General features: G+C 44.5%; 1 protein-coding gene across 1 annotated transcript in view; it reads right to left on the reverse strand.

Moving 5' to 3' along the window:
* Positions 1–22,796, reverse strand: part of ADCY1 (adenylate cyclase 1) — a 424,494-nt gene that overhangs the window by 215,494 nt on the left and 186,204 nt on the right. The window contains exon 3 of the mRNA XM_038760089.1: positions 5,472–5,590. Within this exon, the coding sequence (XP_038616017.1) occupies positions 5,472–5,590 (119 nt within the window). The remainder of the gene's footprint in view (positions 1–5,471; positions 5,591–22,796) is intronic.

Raw genomic sequence — 22,796 nt, forward strand, 5'->3', positions numbered from 1 at the left:
GCTCACGGTCATTCATTCATATATTCAAATGTATTTCTTGAGCGCTTACTGTGTGCAGAGCACTGTAGTAAGCACTTGGGAAGTACAAGTTAGCAACATATAGAGACGGTCCCTACCCAACAATGGGCTCACAGTCTAGAAGGGGGAGACAGAAAACAAAACAAAACATGTAGATAGGTGTCAAGTCATCAGAATAAATAGAAATAAAACTAGATGCACACCATTAACAAAAGAAATAGAATAGTAAATATGTACAAGTAAAATAAATAGAGAAATAAATCTGTACAAACATAAATACAGGTGCCGTGGGGAGAGGAAGGAGGGAGGGCGGGGGGGATGGGGAGGAGGAGAGGAAAAGGGGGCTCAGTCTTAATCCCCATTTTACAGATGAGTTAACTGAGGCACAAAGAAGTTACGTGACTTGCCCAAAGTCACACAGCTGACAATTGGCAGAGCTGGGATTTGAACCCATGACCTCAGACTCCAAAGCTCATGCTCTTTCCACTGAGCCACTCTCCTTCTCTATAGATGGTAGGTAAAGCCATGGGAGCAAATGAGAAACAGTATAGCTTAGTAAATAGAGTAGAGGCTTGGGAATCAGAAGGACCTGGGTTCTAATCCTGGCTCTGCTACTTGTCTGCTGCGTGACCTTGGGAAAATCACTTTGCTTCTCTGTGCCTCAGTTATCTCAACTGTAAAATGGTAATTAAGACTGTGAGCCTCCTGTGGAAGATTGACTTTATCCAAAGTGATCAGCTTGTATCTCCCCGGGTGGCTAGTACGGTGTCTGACGTAGAGTAAGTGCCTAACAAATACCATAAAAAAAATAATTCTCCAAGGGAGTGGGTGTAGATGGAACACAGAAGGGGACCCAGAACTGAACCTTGAGGGACTCCCACAGGAAGCGGGCGGGATGCAGAATAGGAGCCCACAGAAGAGACGGACACTGAGCAGCCATAGGGATAAGAGGAGAACCAGGAGAGGACAATGTCAGTAAAGCCAAGGTTAGATAATGTTCCCAGGGAAAAGGGCTGGTCATTGGTGTCAAGACAGCTAAGACTTTGACTGGAGTTAGGATGGAGTAGAGGCTGTTGGATTTGGCAAGAAGGAGATCACTGGTGACTTCCGAGAGAGCAGTTCCTGTGGAGTGAAGGGGACGGAAGCCAGATTGGAGGGGGTCGAGGAGAGAACTGGAGGAGGAGAAGTGGAGGCACCGGGTGGGGATGACTCCCTCAAGGAGTTTGGACTGCAATGGTAGGAGGGAGATGGGGCAATAACTGGAGGGAGCTGTGGGGTCGTGAGGGTGAAAAGCCACTGGAGAGTGAATGGTTGAAGATGGTCGTCAGGGAGCTAAGAAGGGATGGGGCATGCACTTTGATAAGGAGCGAAGGGATGAGGTCAGAGGCACAGGTGGAGGGGGTGGATTGGGAGAGAGGGTGGGAGATCTCCTCTTGAGATTCTGCTGGGAAAGATGGGAAAGTTGAAGAAAGGGCAGGAGGAAGGAAGGGACAGGAGAGAAGCAGGGGAGATTTTAGGGAGATCATGACCGACGGCTTAAATTATCTCAATAAATGGCCAGTTCAGTAGGGGCAAGAAATGAGGGAGGAGTGGGGGGATGAGGAGGAAGTCAAACATCTGGAACAGCTGGAAAGGGCAACGGGCATGAGTGGCAATAAGGATGGAGAAATAATGTTGCAGGAAGAGGAGAGGGGAAAACAGGGATGAGCTTGGACGAGGTCGGTTTGATATCTGGATTTCCTCCGGGAGCATTCTGCTCGTGCAGAGGAGCAAAGGAAGCGGGCTCTGGGGGTTATCCAGGGCTGTTGGTTAGTGGAATAAGATCGATGGAGGGACTGAATGAGTTGAGTTCAGTAGAGAGGGTGGTGTTGACGGTTGTCAATTTGCTCGTCAAGGGAGGATAGTTGGGGTAGGGAGACTAAATCGGGTGACTTGAGAAAATCTGATGTGTTGGAATGATCAGAGGTCTCTGTGGGGGAACAGGAGATGTTTTCAGAGATGGGGGTAGATGGAAGAGAAGGCAGGCGAAGAGGCTGTGATGAGACACAGGGATGACAAAGTTGGTGAGGATAGAGATTGGTTAGTGGCTAGAGATAATGAGATCAAGTGTGTGTCCATTTTGGTGTGCAGGTGAGTTGGGACGGAGCAGAAAGTCAGTGGATTTGAGGAGTGATAGCAAGTGGGGAGCAGAAGGGTCATCAGAAACATCTATGTGCATTGAAGTCCCCAAAGATTAATGAAGGGATGGAGAAAGAGAGAAGGCATGTGAGAATGGTATCAAAATGGTTCAAAAAGTAAGAGTCGGGGTCTAGATGACTGTGATTAGTAACTGGATTGAGTGGTAATAATAATAATAATAATAATAATAATGGCATTTATTAAGTGCTTACTGTGTGCAAAGCATTGTTCTAAGCTCTGGGGAGGTTACAACGTGATCAGGTTGTTCCACGGGGGGCTCACAGTCTTCATCCCCATTTTACAGATGAGGTAACTGAGGCACAGAGAAGTTAAGTGGCTTGCCCAAAATCACACAGCTGGCAATTGGCGGAGCCGGGATTTGAACCCCTGCCCTCTGACTCCAAAGCCCGGGCTCTTTTCCACCGAGCCATGCTGCTTCCCCATAGAGTGGCCAGAGATTTCGGAGAACCAGCAGAGGACAGTGTCAGTGAAGCCAAGATTGGATAATGTTTTCAGGGGAAGGGGATGAAAGATGGAGTCAAGGCAGCTGAGAGTTTGAGGAGGGTTAGGATGGAGTAGAGGCTGTTGGATGTGGCAAGAAGGTTATTGGTGACTTTTGAGAGAGCGGTTTCTGGGGAGTGAAGGGATGGAAGCCAGTTTGGAGGGAGTCAAGAAAGTCAGTAGAGACAGCGGGTGTGGACAACTCCCTCATGGAGTTCAGACAGGAGTGGTAGGAGGGAGATGGGGTGGTAATGGGGGTCAAGGGAGGCTGTCTTTTTTAGGACTGGGGAGACATGTGCATGTTTGAAAGCAGGAGGGATGAAGCCATTGGAGAGTGAACGGTTGAAGATGGCGGTCAGGGAGGGGAGAAGGGATGGGGTAAGCGCTTTTATAAGGTGCTATTGGATGGGGTCAGAGACACAGGTGGAGTGGGTGGATTTTGAAAGAAGACAGGAGATCCTCTCTTGAGATACTCTTGGGACAGATGGGAGAGTTGAAGAAGGGGTAGAAGGCGGGAGGAACTGGAGAGGAGCCATGGGTATTTTAGGGAGATCATCCTGTTGGTTTCAATTTTCTCCATAAAATACGTGGCCAGGTCATTAAAGGCAAGAAAGGCCACTCGTCAGCTGCTCCGCCACTTGTCAGCTGTGTGACTTTGGGCAAGTCACTTAACTTCCCTGGGCCTCAGTTACCTCATCTGTAAAATGGGGATTAATTAAGACTGTGAGCCCCCCCATGGGACAACCTGATCACCTTGTAACCTCCCCAGCGCTTAGAACAGTGCTTTGCATATAGTAAGTGCTTAATAAATGCCATCAAAAAAAAAGAAGCAGGGGAAGTGGGGAACATATCTGTAATTTATACATTTATGTTAATGTCAGTCTCCCACTCTGGACCGTAAGCTCAATGAGGTTTGGGGATATGTCTGTTCATTGTTATATTATTCTCTCCCAAGAGCTTAGTACAGTGCTCTGCACACGGTAAGTGCTCAATAAATACAATTGAGTGAATGATAGGAGGTTTGAGGATGGAGTTAAATGTCTGGAACCACCGATGAGGGCAATAGACATGGGAGCAAATTAGGATGGAGAAATAATGTTGCTGGGCAGAGGAGAGGGTAGAGCTAAAGCAAGCAAGGAGGAAATTTAAGTGGACAAAATCGGCCTGATATCTGGACTTCTGCCAGCGACATCCTGCGGCTTGTGCGCAGGAGTGAAGGAAGTGAACTGTGGAAGCGATCCAGGGATGAGAGCCAGTGGCAAGAGACAGGCAAAGAAATATGGGAGAAAGTTCAGTAGAAAGGATGGTGTGAGGGTGTCAATTTAGTTGTGGGGCGGAGATGAAATGTGGCATGATGACTTTAGAAAATTGGAGTTGGTCAATGAATTGGAGCAATCTATTGGGGAACAGGGCCGATTTATCGGGAGGGGGTGTATGGGACAGAAGGCAGGTGAAGAGGTTATTATCAGATAGAGGGATTTTGGAGTCGGTAAGGGTAGAGATTGTACTGTGACCAGAGATGTTGCGATCAAGTGTGTGTCCAAGTCAATCAATCAATCAATCAATCGTATTTATTGAGCGCTTACTATGTGCAGAGCACTGTACTAAGCGCTTGGGAAGTACAAATTGGCATCACATAGAGACAGTCCCTACCCAACAGTGGGCTCACAGTCTAAAAGGGGGAGACAGAGAACAGAACCAAACATACCAACAAAATAAAATAAGTAGGATAGAAATGTACAAGTAAAATAAATAAATAAATAAATAGAGTAATAAATATGTACAACCATATATACATATATACAGGTGCTGTGGGGAAGGGAAGGAGGTAAGACGGGGGGATGGAGAGGGGGACGAGGGGGAGAGGAAAGAAGGGGCTCAGTCTGGGAAGGCCTCCTGGAGGAGGTGAGCTCTCAGCAGGGCCTTGAAGGGAGGAAGAGAGCTAGCTTGGCGGATGGGCAGAGGGAGGGCATTCCAGGCCAGGGGGATGACATGGGCCGGGGGTCGATGGCGGGACAGGCGAGAGCGAGGTACAGTGAGGAGATTAGTGGTAGTCGCTGAGTGGGTGAGATGGGGTGGAGGAGAAGGTCAATGGAGTTTTGGAGTGATAGGAAGCGGGCAGCGGAAGGGTCCTTGGGAACGTCCACGTGGCTATTGAAGTCCCCGAGCATCAACGTAGGGATGGAAAAAGTGAGACAGAATGTGAGAAAGTGATCAAAATCATTCGAAAAGTTGGCTTTGGGACATGGGGAGCAGAGGGTGATTGTGACTAGTATCTGGAGTAGCTGCTAGAGGTGGATGATAGCTTCAGAAGAAGAGGAAGAGAGGGACGGGGGAGGTGGAATGGTGTGCAGAATGTCACTGGGGAGCGAGAAGGACTCCTCCCCCTTTTCCAGAGAGTCTGGGGAGTGAGAGATGAGGCCCCTTTAGAGAAAAGCAGAGGAGAAATTGTCATCTGGGGCAGGCTATGGTGAGGAGCAGGAACAGGTCAATGATGAAGGGAAGCTTTCCCGTATTGGAACCGGGCCTCCACAGAACCCACTTGTCTAAAGCTGTGGTGATCGTGTGTTCGGTAAGTATAGTGCAAGGAATGGGGCAGGGTTGGATGGGAGTGAACTGATGGAGGCCGGCACGGGAGAAGGGGAGATGATGGGATTTAGTCACTTGGCTCACTAATTTCTCTTGGCTTTCATGTCCCTACTCTAATGAATTAATTACAAATATCTTACAGGGTCGGGCCTTCCCTTTACTTCATGACCCAGTATCAATCTTACCTAACATTGTCATGCCTCTGAATATAAATCTTGTGGAATATCCTCTCGGGTGGCTTCAGGAAATCTTCCTTCATTTCCATGGCAACATTCCTCGGCAGCAGACTCATCAGTAGGCGCTCCTACAAAAGAGTAAAATACATCAGTGGCTTAGTTTTGTCATCTCTTCCAATCAATCAATCAATCAAATCTTCCCATTAAAAGAGTAAAATACATTAGTGGTTTGGATTTGTCATCTCTTTCAATCAATCAATCAATCTTCCCATTCCTGCACAAATAACCCGAATGGATGGTAGACACCCACTTCCTCTTCTCTAACTCCCTTCAAGGCCCTCTATATTCAGGGTTCTTTTCCCTTCACTCACTAAAGCTGCTTTCTCCAAGGTCAGCAATGACCACTTTCCCGCCAAACCTAATGGACTCTACTCCATCCCAATTCTTACGGTCGACTCTGTGGCCTCTAACCCTGATAACCACCCTCTTCTCTTGGAAACACTATCAAACCTTGGGTTTCCTGACAGTTCTCTCCGGGCTTTCTCCTTCCTCTCTCACTGCACCTTCTCAATCTCCTTTGCCAACCCTTCTTCTCTCTCCCAATCGATAACTATGCTTTTCCTTCAGAGCTCAGTCTCAGTTCCCTCCTATTACCACTCTAACCTCACTTCCTTTGGGAGCCGGCTCACTCTCATGGATTCAATTACCGTCTCTTCACGTAAGACTCCTAAATACACCTTGCTAGCTGCAAGTTCTTTCCTCCTCTGAAGTCGCACATCTCCTGCCTCCAGGAAATTTTACGTGGATGTCCTGCCGGCACCTCAAACTCGACGTATAACCAAACTGGCTCCTTCCTTTTAAAATATTCTCATCTATTTAACCTTTTCTCATCGCTGCCGACGAAACCACTTTCCTCCCACGGCTCCCGCCCAACACCTTGGAAGGATCCACGAATCTCTTCAATCCCCATATTAACTCAGCCTCAAATTCTGTTGGCCTGCCTTCGAAATGACTCCGGCCCCCTCCCCGCCTCAATCAATCAAAGAGATGTATTTAATGAACGTTTATGGTGTACAGAGCACTGCACTAAGGGCTTGGGACAGTACCTTCTACAGTGAGCTTATAGAGTATAGAGGACAGACTCGAGCCATAAATAAATAAATTACAGACATGTACATAAGAGCTGTAGGGCTGAGGGAGGGGTGAAGAAAGGATGCAAACCCAAGTGCAAGGGTGATTTAGAAGGTAATAGAGGAGATGTGATTTCAATAAAGCTCTGAAGGTGCCGAGAGTGATTGTTTGCCAGATATTCATTCATTCATTCTTTCAATCATATTTACTGAGCGCTTATTGTGTGCAGAGCACTGTATTAAGCACTTGGGAAGTACAAGTTGGCAGCATATGAAGAGGGAGGGTGTTCCGGGCCAGAGGTAATAATAATAATAAAATAATAATGGCATTTATTAAGCGCTTACTATGTGCAAAGCACTGTTCTAAGCGTTGGGGAGGTTACAAGGTGATCAGGTCATCCCATGGGGGGCTCACAGTTTTAATCTCCATTTTACATATGAGGTAACTGAGGCACAGAGAAGTTGAGTGACTTGCCCAAAGTCACACAGCTGACAAGTGGCGGAGCTGGGATTTGAATCCATGACCTCTGACTCCAGAGTCCGTGCTCTTTCCACTGAGCCACGCTGCTTCGGTGAATGGCCGGCCACAGGATGGATAAAATCGACGACTATTCAGTAGGTTGGCATTAGAGGAGTTAAGTGCATAGGCTGGGTTATAGAGAAGCAGCGTGGCTCAGTGGAAAGAGCCCGGGCTTGTGAGTCAGAGGTCATGGGTTCGAATTCCGGCACCCCCACATGTCTGCTGTGTGACCTTGGGCAAGTCACTTCACTTCTCTGAGCCTCAGTTACCTCGTCTGTAAAATGAGGATTAAGACTGTGAGCCCCACGTGGGGCAATGTGATCACCTTGTATCCTCCCCAGCGCTTAGAACAGCGCTTCACACATAGTAAGTGCTTAACAAACACCATTATTATTATTATTATTATTAGAATGAAATCAGGGAAGTAAGGTAGGAGCGGGCAAGGTGATTGAGTGCTTTAAAGCCGATGGTAAAGAGTTTCTGTTTGATGTGGTGACTATCGGGCAGCCATTGGACATTCTGAATTAGTGGGGAAAATCTGGACAGAACGGATTTGTAGAAAAATGATGCGGGCAGGAGCGTGAACTATGGAATCAAGTAACATGTAGATTGGAAGCCCCTTGAAGGCCAGAGACATTCCCAGCACAGAGTATAATGGTCTGCATATAGTAGGTGCCAAATAAATGCTACTCCAACTCCTATTACCCCTATAAACAAGGTCAGAATCCCTGTCCCCCTTTCTTATGGGTTCAGCCACTTCTCATTTTCCTCTCCGAGCCCCACGACAAGAGCAATCCAGCAATATTTATTGAGCACTTACAGTGTGCAGGCACTGTACTGAGAGGGAGAAAGTTGATGGAGTGTTTTATTAAGGTAATAGGAGTGTTTCCTTGATGCGAAGAGAAATGGATAAACCTTGGAAATTATCCATTTATTTGAAAAAGTGGAAAGACTTGTACTTTCCAAGTGCTTAGTACAGTGCTCCGCACACAGTAAGTGCTCAATAAATATGATTGAATGAATGAATGAATGTGAGCAGAACAGTATTTCAGAAAAAAAATCCAGGTAGCTGAGTGAAGTTTGGCCTGGAGAACAGAGAGCCTCGAAGCAGTGAGCACAGTGAGGAGGTGAGTATAACAGTAATAATAATAATAATGGCATTTGTTAAGCGCTTACTATGTGCAAAGCACTGTTCTAAGCGCTGGGGATACAAGGTGATCAGGTTGTCCCGCCTGGGGCTCACAGCCATCATCCCCATTTTACAGATGAGGTAACCGAGGCTCCGAGAAGTGAAGTGACTCGCCCAAGGTCACACAGCAGACATGTGGCGGAGCCGGGATTCGAACCCATGACCTCTGATTCCAAAGCCCGGGCTCTTTCCACTGAGCCACGCTGCTTCTCACCAAGCCACGCTGCTTCAGTAGTCTAGCTGAGCTACGCTTAGCACTTAGATTAGACAAGGAAAAAAAGCCTTTCAGCTGTTGTCCCTCATCCAGTCTCCCTCTGCAATACACTTCTCCAGAACATCTGAAGGTGAATCTCAAATACATTGACTATGGAAATGCTGCTTTGTACATTCATTCGTTCATTCAGTCCTATTTATTGAGCGTTTACTGTGTGCAGAGCACTGTACTAAGCGCTTGGGAAGTACAAGTTTGCAACATATAGAGATGGTCCCTACCCAACAGCAGGCTCACAGTCTACTACATAATAATAATAACAGTGACATAATAATAATAATAATAATGATAATAATGATAATGATAATAACCGTATTTGTTATGTGCAAACCACTGCTCTAAGCGCTGGAGGGATACAGGGTGATCAGGTTGCCCCACGTGGGGCTCACAATCTTAATCCCCATTTTACAGATGAAGTAACAGAGTACAGAGAAGTCAAACGACTTGCCCAAAGTCACAGAGCCGATAAGTGGCGGAGCCGGGATTAGAACCCGTGACCTCTGACTCCCGAGCCCGGGCTCTTTCCACTGAGCCATGCTGCTTCTCATGTGATGATAATGATGGTATTTGTTAGGCGCTTAATACGTGCCAAGTACTATTCTAAGCGCTAGAGAAGATACAAGGTAATCAGGCTGTTCCACGCGGGGCTCCCGGTTTTCATCCTCATTTTACAGATGAGGGAACTGAGGCGCAGAAAATCAAAGTGACTTGCCCAAAGTCACCCAGCTGACAAATGGCAGGGTCGGGATTAGAACTCATGACCTCTGACTCCAAAGCCCGGGCTCTTCCCACCGAGCTACGCTGCTTCTCATCTCATCATCAGCAGGAGAAAGAAAACTAGTCTGAGTGAAATCTGAATTTTAGAAATGATTTTAAAAGTGAAATTTTATCATTTCGCATCCTGAAAATATTCCTAAATTCAGACTAGTTCAGAGAGGCTCCTTCTTGCCTTCAATTCAAATCAGAAAGGTTTTAATATAGTATCCCTGAAGAGTAAAGATTTGTTTTATTTTGCAAATGGGGAATAGTTGAAGCATTTATTTGGAAAGTCTAGATCAATTATAGAGAGGTAGCAATTATCCTTGAAGAGTCAAGATGGTTTTATTATACAAATGAGAAATAGTTGGCACATTTATTTGGAAAATGTGGATTATAAGGAGGTAACAAAGACAAAAATTGAGAAACCCTCCTGAAGATTACTTTTTTTCCTATTCCTTGTTTTCAATTGTTTAAGACTTTGTAAGGGGAAAATGTTTCAAACTGTGGCTTATTTCTTCTGGATAAAGGGTTTTTTCGTGGAAGCATTGCCGGATGCTTCATTTTCGGAAAAGAAAAGGATTAAAATCTAGCCAGTCATCTTTGGAAGAGAAAAAACACTCTACCCACTATACCATTTAAAAATTCTTTCACACATGGGTAACTCCAATTTGGTTGAATTTTAAAAGCAAAACATTTCCAGTGATTCTAGCTAGTCCTTGTGAGGAAAAAAAAAATGGTTAGAGCCTTTTCAGCAGCGTGGCTCAGTGGAAAGAGCACGGGCTTTGGAGTCAGAGGTCATGGGTTTGAATCCTGCTCCACCACAAGTCTGCTGTGTGACCTTGGGCAAGTCACTTAACTTCTCTGAGCCTCAGTTACCTCATCTGTAAAAATGGGGATTAAGACTGTGAGCCCCACGTGGGACAACCTGACCACATTGTACCCCCCCAGAGTTTAGAACAGTGCTTTGCATATAGTAAGCGCTTAACAAATGCCATCATTATTATTATTATTATTTCAGAGGAGGGGAAGTGGTAGAACAGGGCTAGGAATCCAGGGGAAGAAGACCACAGCTTAGAAGCCTTTCAGGAAAAATAATAGGGGCCAAAAAGAAAGATTGGAACTAAATGAGAAGAAGCAGGATTGGGGGCATGAGAATCAGGGGAATCTCAATTCCTGTATTCTGTAGGATGTAAACATTGGCCTATATTTTGGCCAATTGTTTTTTCATATATCATATGTGCAATAATAATAATAATAATGGCATTTGTTAAGCACTTACTATGTGCGAAGCACTGTTCTAAGAGCGTGAAATCGACATGGGACACAAATTGTCAGGTATTTTTTTAAAAATAGCTACTTATGAAACTCTACTTCTCACTGGGTCTGCCCCACGTACATGGACGGCCTTGCCAATTTTTTTTAAGTATTTACTTTCCCAGTGTCTGCCCCCTTTCCCTTCCATGAGGCCTAGGACTATGAAAAGCAACTTCACCTGGAACTCCAAAGCTCACGGGATGAGAAGGATTTTGATGTTTCCTGCTTTACATAATCACGCAGGAGACTTGCAAGGAAAATCCCAAGGACATCTGTGAATGGATCGCATACCATACTCGGAAATCTGTTTTCTCTGTAATTGTCACGCAAGGGAGAGTACTATATGTTACTCACAAGAGTAGAACAAATTCTGCTAGAACTCCAGGGTGCGTTTGTGCCTGAGAAACAGATGTAGGTGACGTGGGTGAGCTCATTCCTTGGGAAAGGAGCTGAAGTTCCTTGACAATCAGGTTAATACGAAGATTTTGCAAACCTCAGAAGGGAGTTTCACACTCAGATATTCTAAGATCTTCCAAAAGAGATTAATCAAGCATTACTGCCCTTGCAGGGAGTAGCCCAATCAATGAATTGATGGAATTTATTGAATGCTTACTGTCTGTCGAACACTGTATTAACTGCTTGGGAGAGGCCAAAAGCTTTCTGACAGAGGCTATGGTATTTATCAAACACCTCCTGGATGCTATGCATGCATGGATTTAGCACTGGATACGAATACAACAAGAGGAATAGACACGATCCCTGCCAACAAGGTGCTGACACTCTAACTGGGGAAAACAGATGTACAAATATTTTCATATAATCGGAATAAACAATCAGATGTACAGTTGAATATAAACACATACATCAGAACTAGATCGGGGATAAAAATAATTGAATTCTACTGGCGACTGTTGGGTTGATGCGACTTGGATTGTTGCGAATTAATTAAGGAAGACGTCGATGAAGGTGGGATAACAGCACTCAGGGCTTAGAACAGTGCTTGGCATGGAGTAAGCGCTTAACAAATACCATCATTATTTAAGAAAACTGGAAGAACAGTGATCTTTCACAACTCAGGGAAGTGGTTACATGTCAGGGGAGAGTGGAGAGTGAGGTACTTCCCATTGGCCCTGAAGCATGCAGAAAATACTAATAATAATAATAATGGCATTTATTAAGCGCTTACTATGTGCAAAGCACTGTTCTAAGCGCTGGGGAGGTTACAAGGTGGTCAGTTGGTCCCACAGGGGGCTCACAGTCTTAATCCCCATTTTACAGATGAGAGAACTGAGGCGCAGAGAAGGTTGATAATAATAATGATGATGATGGCATTTATTAAGCGCTCACTACATGCAAAGCACTGTTCTAATAATAATAATGGCATTCATTAAGTGCTTACTATGTGCAGAGCACATAACTGAGGCACAGAGAAGTTGAGTGACTTGCCCAAAGTCACACAGCTGACAATTGGTGGGGCCGGGATTTGAACCCATGACTTCTGACTCCAAAGCCCGGGCTCTTTCCACTGAGCCACGCTGCTTCTCCAATAATGGTATTTATTAAGCACTTACTAGGTGCAAAGCACTATTCTCAGTGCTGGGGAGATTACAAGGTGATCAGGTTGTTCCACGGGGGGTTCACAGTCTTAATCCCCATTTTGCAGATGAGAGAACTGAGGCGCAGAGAAGTGAAGTGCCTTGCCCAGAGTGACCCAGCTGACAACTGGCAGAGCCGGAATTTGAACCCATGGCCTCTGACTCAAAAACCCGGCTCTTTCCACTGCTCTTTTCTGCTGGGTGCAGAGCCCTGTCCTAAGCACTTGGGAAATACTTGGGAAATGCTGGGAAGTACAGCAATAAAGAGAGACAATCCCTGCCCACAACGAGCTCACAGTCTAGAGGAGGGAGACAGACATCGATACAAGTAAACAGACGTGAATATGAATAAATGAAATTATAGATATATGCTTAATCACTGTGTAGTTTGCTCATCGCCTTCCTATTATCCACTCGTGTCAGTGTCCCAAATCCTCCAGCCCAAGACATGCACCCTAACAGATCATTCCCATCCAACCCACGCTCATTCCCTAATCTTTTCACAATCCAATCACTCCTTTTCCTCACCGTCTTCAAATCCCAGCTCCCTCCAGGATCTACGGTCTCCTTTCCCCACCCTCTTCGGCGGCGGACTCAGCTTTTCCTACTGTCTCTGATTCACTAGGAGAGGGAGTGGAGTTAGACTGCTCCTCGCCAACAAATGCCACTTCGAGACCATATTACCTTCTCCATCCCTCTCCTCCCGTACCGAAGAGACAGAAGGCTTCAATTTTGAATTCCCTACCATGGAATGACCCTGAAGTCTGTAACTGTACGGAAACATTTCTTTTATTTGGGCGCGTGTATAGGGTGGCTTTGTCCGCCCTTTCCCCGGGTTCATGTGGGAATAGCAGACATTTCAAAACTTGTGAGCCTGACTGGAAATCTGGAGGAATACTTATAAATTTGTGAAATGCATATTTTATGTAGGTAAGTAGAGCCTTAAACTATTGGAGAAGCAGCGTGGCTCCGTGGAAAAAGCCCGGGCTTTGGAGTCAGAGGTCATGGGTTCAAATCCTGGCTCTGCCACTTGTCAGCTGTGTGACTTTGGGCAAGTCACTTCACTTAACTGTGCCTTAGTTACCTCATCTGTCAAATGGGGATTAAAACTGTGAGCCCCACATAGGACAACCTGATCACCTTGTAATCTCCGCGGCGCTTACAACAGTGCTTTGCACCTAGTAAGCGCTTAATGAATGCCATTATTATTATTATCTGCTTCTGCCAGCTATTATTATTATTATCCGCTTCTGCCAGCCACCACAACTACTAGTCATAGTCCCCTATGGTCCCCCTCTGTTTTTCTAGTTGCATTTTTTAAATATCGCATTTGTACCATACCATATTTCCCAGACTAAGCCCCAATTTTCCTCATCTCCCACTCCCTTCTGCATCCCCCTGACTTGTTCCCTTCGTTCTGTCCCCCCTCTCCACGCTCCACAGCGATTAAGTATATATCTATAATTTTATTTATTCATATTCACGTCTGTTCACTTGTATTGATGTCTGTCTCCCTCCTCTAGACTGTGAGCTCGTTGTGGGCAGGGATTGTCTCTCTTTATTGCTGTACTTCCCAGCATTTCCCAAGTATTTCCCGAGTGCTTAGGACAGGGCTCTGCACACAGCAGAAAAGAGCAGTGGAAAGAACCCGGGCTTTGGAGTCAGAGGTCATGGGTTCAAATCCCGGCTCTGCCGATTGTCAGCTGTGTGACTTTGGGCAAGTCACTTCACTTCTCTGTGCCTCAGTTACCTCATCTGTAAAATGGGGATGAAGACTGTGAACCCCCCGTGGGACAACCTGATCACCCTGTAACCACCTCAGCACTAAGAACAGTGCTTTGCACATAGTAAGCGCTTAATAAATGCCATCATTCTTATTATTATTATCTGTAATTTTATTTATTCATTTTCACGTCTGTCTACTTGTATTGATGTCTGTCTCCCTCCTCTAGGCTGTGAGCTCGTTGAGGGCGGTAATTGTCTCTCTTTATTGCTGTACTTCCCAATCAATCAATCGTATTTATTGAGCGCTTACTGTGTGCAGAGCACTGTACTAAGCACTTGGGAAGTACAAGTTGGCAACGTATAGGGACAGTCCCTACCCAACAGTGGGCTCGCATTTCCCAAGTATTTCCCAAGTGTTTGGGACAGTGTTCTGCACACAGTAAGTGCTCAAAACATACAATTGAATGAATGAATGTTATTCAATCAATCAATTGTATTTATTAAACACTTATCATCATCATCAATTGTATTTATTGAGCGCTTACTGTGTGCAGAGCACTGTACTAAGCGCTTGGGAAGGACAAGTTGGCAACATATAGAGACAGCCCCTACCCAACAGTGGGCTCAACTTACTGTGTGCAGAGCACTGCAATCATATTTATTAAGCACTTACTATGTGCCAGATGCTGTACTAAGCACTGGGTAGCACAGGTTGGAGACAGTCCCTACTCTGCATAACCCTCCGCCTGCCCAGTTCCTCTCACTCCTGAGACTCACTGCCCCACCCTACCACACCTACTCAGCAACTTAATAATAATAATAATAATAATAATAATAATGGCATTTATTAAGCACTTACTATGTGCAAAGCACTGTTCTAAGCGCTGGGGAGGTTACAAGGTGATCAGATGGTCCCACGGAGGGCTCACTGTCTTAATCCCCATTTTACAGATGAGGGAACTGAGGCCCAGAGAAGTGAAATGACCTGCCCGAAGTCACACAGCTGACAAGTGGTGGAGCCTGGATTTGAACCCATGACCTCTCACTCCAAAGCCCGTGCTCTTTCCACTGAGCCACGCTGCTTCTCATATTAAACATTTACTGTGTGCAGAGCACTGCAATCATATAATAATGATAATAATAATAATGTAGGCATTTGTTAAGTGCTTATTATGTGCAAAGCACTGTTCTAAGCGCTTGGGGGATACAAAGTGATCCGCCTGTCCCATGTGGGGCTCACAGTCTTAATCCCCATTTTACAGATGAGGTAACTGAGGCTCAGAGAAGTTAAGGGATTTGCCCAAGGTCACTCAGCAGACATGTGGCAGAGCTGGGATTCGAACCCCTGACCTCTGACTCCAAAGCCCGGGCTCTTTCCACTGAGCCACGCTGCTTCTCATATTAAACACTTACTGTGTGCAGAGCACTGAAATCATATAATAACGATAATAATAATAATGTAGGCATTTGTTAAGTGTTTATTATGTGCAAAGCACTGTTCTAAGTGCTAGGGGGGATACAAAGTGATCAGGTTGCTCCACGTGGGGCTCACAGTCTTAATCCCCATTTTACAGATGAGGTAACTGAGGTTCAGAGAAGTTAAGTGACTTGCCCAAGGTCACTCAGCAGACATGTGGCGGAGCTGGGATTCGAACCCCTGACCTCTGACTCCAAAGCCCGGGCTCTTTCCACTGAGCCATGCTGCTTCTCTAATCATACTTATTAATCAATCTATCAATCATATTTATTGAGTGCTTACTGTGTGCAGAGCACTGTACTAAGCGCTTAAGAAGTACTTACTAGGTGCCAGGCACTGTACTAAGCACTGGGATAGACAAAGGATTGTCAGGTTGGAGACCGTCCCTACTCTGCAAAACCCTCAACCTGCCCGCTTCCTCTCACTCCTTGGACACACTGCCCCACCTTACTGCACCTACTCAACAACTTAACAATGAGTGTAGTATCTGTTAAGTGCTTACTATGTGCCAGGCACTGTACTAAGTGCTGGGGTGGATACAGGCAAATCAGGTTGGATACATTCCCTGTCCCACATGGGGCTCACAGTCTTAATCCCCATTTCCCAGATGAGGTAACTGAGGCACAGAGAAGTGAAGTGACTTGCCCAAGGCCACATAAAATACACGTGAAGGAGTCAGGATTAGAACCCATGGCCTTCTCTTCTACTATTACTATGTTTCTGCTCGGGCTCTTCATTCCTCCCAAACTAAATTCTTGCTCGGTTTCATTCTCAACTCTTTCACCTCCGATTCCTTGCTCACACCCTACTTCTAGTTCTCTAGACTGGAAGCTCATTATGGGCAGGGAATATGTCCGTTAATTCTGTTGTATTGTACCCTCCAGGCAGCTTGGTACAGTGCTCTGCACATAGTCAGTGCTCAATGAACTCATTCATTCATTCGGTCGTGTTTATTGAGCGCTTACTGTGTGCAAAGCACTGTACTAAGCGCTTGGGAAGTACACATCGGCAACATATAGAGACGATCCCTACCCACCAATGGGGTCATCATCTAGAAATACCATTGGTTGATTGATTTATTACAAGTCCCTCCACTTTCAAATCATCCAGGCAATGATTCAAATCATCCAAGCACTTTCAATCTAAGTCCCTCCACAATCCCACTTCCTCCAGGAGGCATTCCCAATTAATTTTTTTTGGGGGGGGGGGGGTTCATATTCATTCATTCAATCGTGTTTATTGAGCACTTACTGTGTGCAGAGCACTGTACTAAGCGCTTGGGAAGTACAAATCGGCAACATATAGAGATGGTCCCTACCCACCAACGGTCTCACCGTCTAGAAATACCATTGGTTGATTGATTGATTACAATTCCCTCCACTTTCAAATCATCCAGGCAATGATTCAAATCATGCAGACACTTTCAATCTTCTAAGTCCCTCCACAGTCCCACTTCCTCCAGGAGGCATTCCCAATTAATTTTGGTGGGGGGTGGGGGGGGGGGGATCATATTCATTCATTCAATCGTATTTATTCATTCATTCAATCGTATTTATTGAGCGCTTACTGTGTGCAGAGCACTGCACTAAGCGCTTGGGAAGTACAAGTCATATGGAGACAGTCCCTACCCAACAACGGGCTCACAGTTTGGAAGGGGGAGACAGACAACAGAACAAAACATGTGGACAGGTGTCAAGTCATCAGAATAAACAGAAGTAAAACCATTAACAAAATTAATAGAATAGTAAATATGTGCAAGTAAAATAGAGTAATAAATCTGTACAAACATAAATACAGGTGCTGTCGGGAGGGGAAGGAGGTAGGGCAGGGGGATGGAGGGGGGAGAGGAAAAAGGGGGCTCAGTCTGGGAAAAAGGGGGTCACTTATGTATTCAGACATCCTACCCTATCTGTTAGGGACCAACTATGAGCTCTGCCCTGGAAGAACTCAGTTATTCAGCTATCCATCTTTCCCTTCTCTTTTTCCTCCTTCTATAAATAATAATAACAATAATGATATTTGTTAAGCTCTTACTATGTGCCAACTCCTGCTCTATGCTCTGGGGTAGACACAAGGTTAGCAGGTTGTCCCACGTGGGGCTCCCAGCCTTAATCCCCATTATTTTACAGATGAGGTAACTGAGGCACAGAGAAGTGAAGTGGCTTGCCCAAAGTCACACAGAAGATAAGTGGAGGAGCCAGGAGGAGGCTGCGCTCTTGGCACTAAGCTGCGTCTCTTTGACGGGTTTCAAGTACCTTGAAAGCAGGGATTGTGTCTTTAACCTCTTTTATAATCTCTCGTGCTTTTAACACGGTGCTCTGCACACAGAAGGTGTTCAGTAAATTGACCAGAAATCAAACTGTGCAGTTGACTGCTCTGTGCATGTACTGGCTGCTAAAATTCTGTCTCCCAAAACCGCTCCTACTCCAGGAGTACCTTCGGATAACTTCGGCTGTACTGTTTTGCTTCTGAGCTGCAATGTCAGATTTTGCTTTCTTTTCTCCCCCTTTGTGTTGTAAATTCCTCACAGGCTCTCACACAAGAGGATCACCCCATTTCTCAATGTGGCACGGTCTTGCTTCTAAATTGTCCATTTCAGCCCATTTTAGCTACCAAGTTCGGCGCTTAGAACAGTGCTTTGCACATAGCAAGCGCTTAATAAATGCCATCATCATCATTATTATTATTATTATTATCATTATTACCAAGTGGAAGCTATTTGGATATCTTGAGGCTGTCCATATCCCTTAGAGGTCCCACCCAAAGATGCTGTGATGAGCCAAGCAATGTTCTGATCCTTTTTTACTTACTGACCATATACCAGTAACACATTACGATCTGATCCTACCACAGAGACTATTTCAGTAATTTCCTAGTTAACACTAGGGTTGTGAGAATTGTAATATCTAAATAACAAATCCTGAAATAATCATAATCTAATATTAACTTCTGCATAATTTCCCCAAACAAAATCACTGCTTATAAAATAATCCAAAATAGCTTTACAGTTCCACTAAGCTACTTCAGTTTTTGAAGAATTTCGTTTCAAGGAGCAAGAGGTCTAGCCGCGAGTGCTTTTAATTAAGAGTCGTTTCTGGTTGTATTGTCTAATGAGAAACCCATCTTCAAAATTTCACATAAGCCCCTTGGGTCGTAACGTGCCATTTAGATGAAACTTGGTAAGATTTTTCTAATTGAAACGCTAGAAAGGAAGATTGGTTCTGAAAGAAAGTTCTAGAAAGACTGTCACTAGTCATTTAGTAGTTGCAATTTAAGTCTTTCAAAAATCGAATGACACGGCATTCTATCTACTTTAAGTATCTTTAAAATGCTTATTCACGTCAACTGTTTAACAGTTCTTTCACTTCCTCGAACTTCATATATTCCTTAATCCCCCATGTCAAAGGCATACAATCAAAATTTAAAAATGCAAATTCACTCTGGTTAACAGTTCACTGACTTTCTCTAATTTCATATATTCTTTAATCCCCCATGTCAAAATAGTTCTTCTTACTCTAGTTAGTTTTCTATTTCCCTGCTTTTTTCTGTTGCTTAGTGACGGAACAAATACGCTTCATTATGTACCCAATTGATGAAACATAGGCATAGGCAGAGCAAATAAGCAGGCAGAAGTTTGGTATGAAGTGAAACACTCACAGGAATTTCATATATAAAGTTCATTTATGGCTGAAGTGTGCAGTGGTGTGTCCTGCAACACTGAAGAACTCCACAGAGAGATCGCCTAGCTGTGGGAGTCCTTTGGGTGATTACTCAATCTGTCAAGCAATTAATCAATCAATGGTAATTGTTCCAGGAGTGTGGCAATGATAATCTGGGTTATGATCTGAAGAGAAGAAAAACTTCTAGGAGAAGACCTCCTGGAAGGGATGTAATTATGGAAGGGCTTTGAAGATGGGGAGAGCTGAGATAAAGTACCTCAAACCAAAAGTCTTTCTCCGTTAAACCTCTCCTAAAAAATTCCCACTACAGAACTCCACTGTGGAAAAATTGTGCTTTCATGTAAAGTCAAACCGAGCCAAAAAGCATTTATCAGGTTGAGAATTCTGTGAGAAATGTTCAACTCCGGTGCGTCTGGATTTGCATCCTTTTAGATCCGACGACCTTTATTATAACTTTAAACCTCGAAATGATGAGAATCCATGGACAATATCACAAACTTTGCCATATATCACAAAGCTGCCATAGTTTCTATTGCAGTAGTTTTCCCTGGGCATTTATACCTCCCATCATCCCCACACACACAAAAAATTGATGTGTATAACTTTCCCAAGAATAGATTGTCAGCCCTAATGATATTGTATTAATTCTTATCAATGGTATTTATTAAGCGCTTACAATGTCAGAGCACTGGACTCAGCTCTTGGGAGAGTACCCTACAACAGAAACGACAGGCATATTCTCTACCCATAACAGACATACACACTCCAATACCCCATTCTCATTAGTGTGCAAGAAATGTGGCCTCAGTAGTCGTCTTTCAGTAGCTTCAAATGTGCCACACATAACGTTGGCAACTGTTTAGTTGTTCACCTCCTGAAAAACTGTGCATGACCAAGTAGTAATAATAATAATAACGACTAGGGTATTTGTTAAGTGCTCACTAGGTGCTTGGCACTGTTCTAAGTGCTGGGGCAGATACAAGGTAATCAGGTTGTCCCACGTGGGGCTTACAGTCTTCCTTTTTTTTTTACAGATGAGGTAACTGAGGCACAGAGAAGTTAAGTGGCTTGCCCAAGGTCACACCATCCTAGACCTTTCCAGCTCTAGGATTCTAAAAATACAGCCTTGTCACCTTCTGACTTACTTGGGTCACCAGATAGTCAAAATGGTGCCCCAAATTGTTTGCTTCCCTCCCCTACAAAATCATGGCCTCAAATCCCTATAGGGTGGGGACTTTTACATTCTTTTTGTCCAGTCCTCAAAAACGCATATGGCTGTCCGCTAGCCACCATCTAGAAATACCATTGATTGATTGATGGATTACAATTCCCTCCACTTTCAAATCATCCAGGCAATGATTCAAATCATCCAAGCACTTTCAATCTTCTAAATCCCTCCACAATCCCACTTCCTCCAGGAGACATTCCCAATTAATTTTTTGGGGGGGATCATATTCATTCATTCAATCATATTTATTGGGTGCTTACTGAGTGCAGAGCACTGTATTAAGCGCTTGGGAAGTACAAGTTGGCCACATATAGAGATGGCCCCTACCCACCAACGGGCTCACCGTCTACAAATACCATTGGTTGATTGATTGATTACAATTCCCTCCACTTTCAAATCATCCAGGCAACGATTCAAATCATGCAGGCACTTTCAATCTTCTAAGTCCCTCCACAATCCCACTTCCTCCAGGAAGCATTCCCAATTAATTTTTTTGGGGGGGATCATATTCATTCATTCAATCGTATGAGCCCACTGTTGGGAAGGGACTGTCTCTATATGTGGCCAACTTGTACTTCCCAAGCACTTAGTACAGTGCTCTGCACACAGTAAGCGCTCAATAAATATGATTGATCGATTTATTGAGTGTTTACTGTGTGCAGAGCACTGTACTAAGTGCTTGGGAAGTACAAGTTGGCCACATATAGAGACAGCCCCTACCCAACAACGGGCTCACAGTTTGGAAGGGGGAGACAGACAACAGAACAAAACATGTGGACAGGTGTCAAGTCATCAGAATAAATAGAAGTAAAACCATTAGCAAAACAACTAAAATAGTAAATATGTACAAGTAAAAGTTTCCAGAACGGGTAATTATTGACCCATTCTTACCATTCCCAAAGGGGAAGCAAATTTCCACAGGTGTCCATCACTTACCTAGTGACATCATCTGAACCACAACTGATTACAGGGATGGATTTGGAAAAAAGAGGATGGGACTAGTTCAGTGGGGAGGAAGCCCCACCGCCATTTTAGGAGGAATTGGGACTCAGAAAGCTTGGTTCCCATCCGGTGATCCTGAGGGAAGGACCAGGGAGCAGGCTGGAGAATCTGGAATTCTAGACAAAGGCAGGAATCAGCCAAGAGTTCTGACAGTCCAGGGAGATGTGTGGGGGTGACGGACCGCAGAAGAGCTCCTTGCAGGGTTGTTCATGGGATGGTGACTGCAAATTAATAGGGACGACTTGGGGAATTACGAAAAGCAGTCCTACCTTGGCACGCAAAAAACCTCGCCCAAGGATTTGTATGGTTGCCTGTGTTGAAGTTTTAATGTTAGAGAGAAATGATTTGTGTCTGGGGGCTTGGGATGAACTAGGCCGTAACAAAGCATTTCCAAATACACTGAACCTAACCAGTGATCTCCATAGCATCCACCATTTGCATTCATTCATTCATTCAATCGTATTTATCGAGCGCTTACTGTGCACAGAGCACTGTACTAAATGCTTGGGAAGTACAAGTCGGCAACATGTAGAGACGGTCCCTACCCAACAGTCTAGAAGGGGGAGACAGATAACAAAATAAAACATGTAGACAGGTGTCAAAAGTGTCAGAAAACTGATGATCGCACTCACTTATAGAGTGAAACCTGGCCATCCCTTATGGGAGTCAGTGCTCAGGAGACTGGGTCGACTTCATTCTGCCCAGAGCAATCCCTAGGCTTCTCGGTGCAGAAATGAAGAAAAAAAAGTAATAGTTTAACTGGAAATCCCTGTAGAAATTCTATTTACAGACACACCCAACTTTGTATCCTGGGACACCGAGCCTTTTACGGGTAACCCAATTTTGCTAATTGTAAAATGGGGCAAAATAATCAGATTATTGAGTGGCTGTGAGCATTACCTACGCCAGAGAAGAAAATAAATGGCACATAGTAAGCGCTTAACAAATGCCATCAGTATTATTATTATTAAATGAAAACCTGAAAGTTGAGCATTACCTATAAAAAATTTGGCAAAATGTTCAGCCAAGAAAAAAATGTGTTGTAGAAATGCAAAGTGTTCACTTCCAAAGATAGTGTTCTTTTTTCCTCATAAAAATTCTGGACCTTGTGGGTCTGACGGGAGAAAATGGAAACACAGAATTGCACTGCTCATCAATATTTATAAAAAACTCCTATAGCCACGTAAGGAACACTGATTATAGTTTTGATTTAGGACCACGGTCACCAGGGAGAAAGCCTGTTTAATCAAGCGTGCATACAGACAGCGTGATTGTCCCGTGAAGTTGGTGACTTGGAATAATATACTATATATAGAGGAGAAATGTGAACAGTTTGGTATGCACTTTCTTTTCAACCATCCACTCTGCATTTAAACCATGATAAGAGATCTATTAAGCTGTCTTAAGAAATCATACCCACCCTCAGCCCTGTGGCAAAAATGTA

Source organism: Tachyglossus aculeatus, chromosome 18 (genome assembly GCF_015852505.1).
Source record: "Tachyglossus aculeatus isolate mTacAcu1 chromosome 18, mTacAcu1.pri, whole genome shotgun sequence".
Taxonomy (NCBI): Eukaryota; Metazoa; Chordata; class Mammalia; order Monotremata; family Tachyglossidae; genus Tachyglossus; species Tachyglossus aculeatus.